We start from the raw sequence: 7,015 nt of genomic DNA on the forward strand, positions 1-7,015 counted from the left end.
ACACACATGACGTACATCCGGGTCAGAGCGGAAGTGCTTCCGGGAGACGGCACAGGTTTGTCAGATATCCCGTGCATGGCATGGTTGACAGGGTAGTCGGCGATTGGGACGGCATAGTTCGCTTTATATTAGTCTATCAGCTTGTATTAAGTATCAAACATTTAAAATCAGAACTAACTTGACATCTCCCAGTCGTCTCGGCAGCTGTCCTCACTCTGCGAGAGTAGTTTTTCGCATTTGTCATTGCTCGGCTTAGCTAACCATCGTTAACGTTGCTCTGCGAAAATGGCGGATGCTCAGTCAGAGAAGAGTCTGGATGATTTCTTTGCCAAGCGGGATAAAAAGAAGAAGAAAGAGAAGGTAAAGGGGAAAGAGACTACCGCCGGCCCCACGCCGACCGCGGTGAAAAAGGCGAAGGAGAAGAAGGAGAAATCTGCGAAAAACGAAAACCAGGACGCCCAAGTGGAGAAGGTAACCGTCGCTGCTGCTGCGGCTCGGGGGGAACTTTTTGTCTCTTACCGGTGTCGTGTCAGATTTGCTCACCAGACTTGAGCTAGTGCGCCGGCATGTGTTAGTATATGAGGTTCCAGTTTGAGTTATCTAATATTTAAATATAATGAGTGTACATAGAGCTAAATCTCTGGTACTTGGTGGCAAACATATGCTTAGCAATGGCGCACATTGTGAGAGGGTACCAAAACAGGCATGACACCCATCTTCTGCTGTGTTAAGGCCTTTTTCCATGTAAAATCCAAACCTCGTGAGCTGTTGCATTCAGTAGTTAAATATTGCACACATGCACCATAATAAAGAAGTGAATATTTAGAAAGTTGTATTATTTATGTACATCAAGTTAAGAAGTATAATCATGCAGGCAGAAAGATTAATTCTATTTGATCTACAGCCAAGTTAAATAAACATAATTTACTAGATAATTTTTCACACTGAAATAACAATAAAAAGGTAATTATAACAAGTTATATTGTTGCTTACATCAAATAATCCAGCTCTACACTTAGTGTTGTATCCGGCAACATTGATGGAAAGTTAACTGGAAGGTGGGAAACTTGGAAAAAGGTTTTCAAAAAACGCAGCATAAGAACTGATATTAACCCCCCCACCCCCCCAATGGCATTATAAAGCAAAGCTTATTCAAGATTTGGAGGGAATCACTGGCTGAAATCACTGTACGCAGACAATGCAAAGACATGTGTTGTAACCATTACAGTCACATAGCCTCTCCTGAACAAAAGAGAACATTAAAAGCATCTCACCAAAGCTAAGGAACTAAAGAGCGGAACGCTTTTCATTTGAAAGTAAGATTTTCTTTTATTCATGTATTAATATCCCCAAGTTTGGTGGGAGACTGGAGAATCAATACAGCTCCAGTGTGATATAGATTATCCACATCAAGTTTATAGCGCTTCATGCTTCACTCTGCTGACTATCATGACTGAGATGCAGATTTTTTATGTACCTGGTATAATATCTATGACATCATAGTGCCTGATTGACCAGTCAAACCTAATGGAGAATCTTTTTAGCTTGTTGGGAGTTGAGACATTAGTGCCAAAAATGCAGACCAGCTGAAGGCCTCAGCTACACCATAGGAGCTTGTTCTGATTTAGACACATAGATATGTTTAAAAACTTTACCTGGTAGTACAGGTGTTAAAAAATATATAACTTTAAGGGACTCAAATGAAAAAGTCTTGCATGTTGATTAATATATGAAGTGGCAGCTTTTAAATCATAAGAATAATCCTGTTAATGGGATTTTTTTTTTTTTTGTTACACTTTGTGTGAGTGCAGTTATATTCACTAAAGCTAAACAGTGTAGTTATTACTGTGAAGCTGAAACTTAGTGGTGTTTTACTGCCCAGGAGGACGAGGAATGGAAAGAGTTTGAGCAGAAAGAAGTGGACTACAGTGGGCTTCGGCTCCAGGCCTTACAGATCAGGTGAGTAAAGCGACTTCCTTTCAGCTGCTCTTCGCTTAGGCTAATCGCAATTTTTTTATGTTGTCTCCACCGTTTATCATATCCATCCGATAGTTGGAAAAAATAAAAGGACATTTGGAAATGGAATAATGAGGATTTTTGGATCTGGTTTAATCACTGATTTGGTGACCCTCTGCTGATTAAGGTCACTTTTTTTTTATTTTGTTTTTTGTTTTTTTTTTATTGTTTCTTTTTATGCCCCCCCACTTTCTTTTTATGCCCATGTTCTTAAACCTTTGCTAAAGCTTATATATTTTTTTTTTTAGTGCAACGAATTTCAGTAATGGTAATACAAATGCTTAAATATATATTTCTTAAGAATTTGTATTCCATCCAGTTTTTTTTTCCAGCTCATTCTGATCTTATTAATTGCAGACACCACCTATAAAACATCATATTATGAGCTATTATCCAACGAAAATAACTTTTGCATAAGATCCTTCTGGAAGATATTATTGATTAGATTGTTAGTCCTACATTTGCTAACAGTAGAACATAAGAAGAAAATATTTATTTGCCAGATGCAAAGAATTGAAATTGTAAAAATACTGTACAGTACTTTATTTTATTTTTTTTTCTCTCTGTCACTCATTCTGTTATTTTTATATACTTTTAAGGTCCTCAGTGTGGGAAAATAATGGGATTTTCTATTTTATTCTTAAAGTATCACCTATATCTGAATTTTCCTACTCAAACTCAAACAACTTTGGATATAAAATGTCCAAACTGGAAAATCTGAAACAATAAAACATTAAAGATAGCTAGAGCCCAAAATCTGCCTGAATTTGTCATACTTTTCACACAGACATCTTCATGCTTTTCTGTTTTCTCACAAAAACATAAAAAAGAGGAAAAAGAGGAAAAACATGCAAACGTACTAAAGATGAAAGATACATCATGTTTAAATATTCCTGGATTTCTTTAAATTTGTGGGATTAAAAATGCTCTAAAAGGTGTAGAGCTGTTCTACAAAAGCAGACGAGTTAATAAAATAATCCTGAAACTTTGTTATAAATCAGAAATCATAGCATGGTTCCCCTAAGTATAGAGTTCAGATGGAGCTCATTTAGCTATGTGATATTTTGCATTGTTTGGGAGGAGAAACAGGGAAATAAGTTAGCAATCTTTTACTAAAACTATTAGTGGAAAGACATTTTGGCTTATAACCAATATCATCACGCAAATATTAATTAATAATCACTTAATTTCATATTTACCAATGAATTTTCATTTTTTTTTACAATTTTGATGTAATTACTGCTCTAATGTGGTTGCTCTGTCAGCTAAAGGCATGTTTATGAGTCTCTATACTCCAGTTAATAATAAATCCATTACTAAATTAGTTGAGGTTTATTTCATTAATCGTTAAACCCGATTAATCTGTTTTATTGTTTCAGGCATACCCTACCAAGACTTGTATCTGATAGTTGTTGATCTGAGGTGAAGTTTAATGTCCCTTCAGTACTCACATAAGCTGCACAACGGAGCAGCAACGCTGTCAACCACTTCTGTCTCACTTATAACCCAGGTCGTCGGCCCGCGGATGGTCGACTAAATTAGAGGATCTGATTTATTATTTTGATGTCAAATCCTCGGCAGTAGATCCCTTTATGCAGCCCAGGGTTTTTCTTACAGGTCTGCTAAACTTCTGCTTGTTTGCAGTGATGAGAGAGAGGAAGAGGAGTATGAGAAGGAGGAGGTAGGAGAGGATGGAGAGATCATCCTGGTCAGTGGAGACAAAGTCTCAGGACCCTGGAACAAGTCTGGTGGTGCTCCTCCCCCTGCTGCTTCACCTGTGGGTGAGTAAACTGGTCTCAGTGTTTAAACAGCTGAGTAAAGCTATAAAAGGAGACTGGCTGTATTTTTGGGTAAATATTTAAAAATTAACGTACAGCATGAATGTTAATAAAACATAAGTGTTTGTATTCTGTTGGAACAGAGGAAGAGGAGGCGCCTGAGTCGAAGCCCGCCGGCGTCTACCGCCCTCCAGGAGCTCGACTTACCCCCAGCAGAAGAGCCCAGACCCAAGGTCCTCCTGAGATCTTCAGCGACACACAGTTCCCCTCCCTATTGTCCACCGCCAAACACGTTGAGACTCGCAAGTAAGACCAAAATAAAGGCTGGTTATTTTGATGCGTTGGCAACAGTTTGACTGATTCTGTTAATGTTTTTGTGTCAGAGACAGGGAAATGGAGAAGACCTTTGAGGTTGTGAAACACAAGAACCGCGGCAGAGAAGAAAGCGGTGGCGCCTCCATGCAACAGTTGCAGCTGGACAACCAGTACGCCATCCTGGGTGACAAGTAGAGCTGGTTCCCCTCCGCCCCCCTCCCCCTCCCAGCACCGACTCCCTCAAAGGAAGCTGAACTCCAGCTGTGCTGGCTGCAGTCCTAAAAGAGCTCCGTTTGCCACCACCCCTCACACCACTCACTCACAGTCATACACGATGCCCCTGCAGGTACACTCCCTTCACGCGACACGGTTTGGTTGGCAGGACTAAAGGATTGCATCAGAAGGGACTGATGGGGAAAAAAGGCGGAATAACTGAAATGAATCAGCAGAATTGAATCCAAACCTACGATGACGCTGCAGCATCAACAGGGATGTAGTTGACCTTTGTGGATTGTTTTCAGAGCAGCAGTTGTGTGGCAGAACTTCTCTGGACTTCAACTTGCTTTGACAAAGCCGCAGAGGATCAAAGATGACTTTAGGCTCGATGATCTTACAAACTTCTGTGAAAATATCTATTTTTTTGGCGAGGTCTTTACAACCCAATCGCACGTGGTTAACGTTGAGGTGTGGCTTTTTTGTGTGTGCTGCGGTTGGGGCTTCTGGAGGCGGGAGGGATGCTGCCTCAACGACACAGCTGATGACTACAGAACCCGGGCTGTTCTGTTTTTGCTGTGGTGATGGAGAGGCGGGGCTAGCACCAACCTCCACCGCCTTCTTCCACATACAAACCAGCCAACAGGCTCTTTGATTTAGAAACTTGAAGCTTTGTGTTTTGTTTTTATTTTTTCATTCGTCGACAATGGCACTGCAAAGATCTACAAACAGGAAATAATGAGTTACATTTCTCATTTTAGAGTTTCTATATTAAGTGGCCTTATTGATAGAGCGAAACTGTCATCTGATTGGTTTTTGGCTCTGGATCGAACCACTTTCATCATCTATGAGGGGGTTAAAAAAAATCAAAGCAGGAATGTAGTGCTGTTGTAGTTTGCCTGATGATAACAACTACTAACTCTCATATCCAGTGAACTTACTGCTCCTTGAATTTAGTTTTTTTCCACCCATACATCTCAGATAGATCAACTAAAGCTTGTTTCTAATCATGCTTTGTTCAGTTTTGATAACATGCTTAATTTCAGCTTAACACCAGGAAGTCTCAGTATAATTTTGCAGAAGTTGTGCTTACTTTCACAAATTGAAGTTCAGAACCTTAAATAAAGGCTTTTTCATGAGGTCGTCCAGGGATCGGCCCTTTTTAAAAACCATGTCAACTGCGAACAACTTTGAATCTTAGCAGGCAACAACATTTAAAATCCAGTGAGGACAAACTTAATGCACATTAAACATGGGAAGATGCATAATAAGTTTGATTAATCACTCTTTCCCATAAAAGTGAATCACCGTGGATACATCTTGATCATATCCATGGTGGGAAGAGTTTGGTTTCTTTTTTTCCCTCCATTTTGATTTATTTTTCTTTTCTGGTCTGTTCAGAGATTATTGGTCATCTGCGAACCCCAAAGCTTGTATGAACCCTTGTTCCCTCACAAAAACATACTTCAAATGGTCTCATTTTATCAGACTAGGTGTTCCCGTCTTTCCTTCTTGTGTTTGCGCAGACGAATGAATTAAAGTTCAAGCTCTTTTGAGATATAAGAAAATAAACAAATGATCTCTTATACCAAGCATATTAACAAATAAAACAAAGTTTTCTCTAAAAACTGTCTTTCATAATTTGTTTTAATACATATTTTCAGAGGCATTTGAAAGGCCTGTATGCACAGACCCTGTAGTGGAGATGTAGAAAACCTTGATCACATGACGAGCACTTATCCAGCCTAAGGTAACCTCTGAGCACACCCCTGAGTTCATAAGGATTGGTCAAATTGTTTTGCTTGTTTGTTTTAGTTAGTTTAGCCAAGTTTCCCCAGAAAAGACTCTGAGATTGCATCATTTTTAACCCCTTTAATGTCCATAAAGTCAGTGCAGACAAAATGGGACCTGTTTTATCCTTAACTGCACTGTTAGAAACATTAAGGCTAATTAGCAGTTGCCCAAGGGCCAGGAGCACTTCAGCTTAGTCTGATTGGCCTGAGCGTTCCTGCTCTTACAACTAATAGCCACTAGGTGGAGCTGTTTATTATCGAGTAAATGTATACTGAAATAGTTTTTTAATGCAGGAAAAAATCAGGTTAAAGCTTTCATTTGATCTAGAAGATTCAGCTTATTGATATGAAGCAGGTAACATTTTTAATATCTTGATATCTGTAAGTGGGCTTTGTTGATTGAAAACTGCTACAAGTTTTCTACGATTACTTGTTTAATTTTGTTTACATGGACTTCCCTAAATGTTCCACAAGTAACACTACCTAACATCTTTTTACTCAAGTAAAAGAGTTTATCCAATAAATGGCTCAACTAAAACATTACTGGGTAAAACGGCTACTCAAGCACTGAATTTTAAGCTCAAAGTAGAGGATATTATGTTTAAAATTAGGCTATCAGAGAGTTATATGCAAAATGGAACTAATTGATTACTAAATTAATGCATGGAAAAACATTTTTCCACATCAAATTTTGTAGCAGAACCTAATAAAAGCAAACCTTGGAATAATATGTAATGCATTATGTAAAAAAAAAAAAGGATCAAGTATCGATATTTAACATTTACTGTATTTTTGCCTGCTTTTAAAAAGCTCATTAGTCATGGTGGGTAGATCAACCAGAGATTCTACTCATGTAAAAATAACAATACTCTAACCAGAATATAATTTGAGTAAAGGTAA

The 7,015-nt window shown here is 38.6% G+C and overlaps 1 protein-coding gene across 2 annotated transcripts; it reads left to right on the plus strand.

Annotated features, from left to right (window-relative positions):
• The first annotated feature begins 38 nt into the window (after positions 1-38).
• cdv3 (CDV3 homolog (mouse)) lies at positions 39-5,951 on the plus strand. 2 transcript variants are annotated; one of them, XM_015395828.1, is made up of 5 exons: positions 39-471; positions 1,883-1,959; positions 3,661-3,797; positions 3,938-4,100; positions 4,178-5,951. In XM_015395828.1, exons 1-5 carry the CDS (start codon positions 286-288, stop codon positions 4,302-4,304), a joined length of 690 nt encoding a protein of 229 aa, XP_015251314.1. In that variant the 5' UTR covers positions 39-285; the 3' UTR covers positions 4,305-5,951. The 2 variants fall into 2 exon arrangements, with proteins under 2 accessions (XP_015251314.1, XP_015251315.1); XM_015395829.1 differs by having other exon boundaries at positions 1,886-1,959.
• The last annotated feature ends 1,064 nt before the right edge of the window (positions 5,952-7,015 follow it).

This window comes from Cyprinodon variegatus, unplaced genomic scaffold (genome assembly GCF_000732505.1).
Source record: "Cyprinodon variegatus isolate N-32 unplaced genomic scaffold, C_variegatus-1.0 Scaffold762, whole genome shotgun sequence".
Lineage (NCBI taxonomy): Eukaryota > Metazoa > Chordata > Actinopteri > Cyprinodontiformes > Cyprinodontidae > Cyprinodon > Cyprinodon variegatus.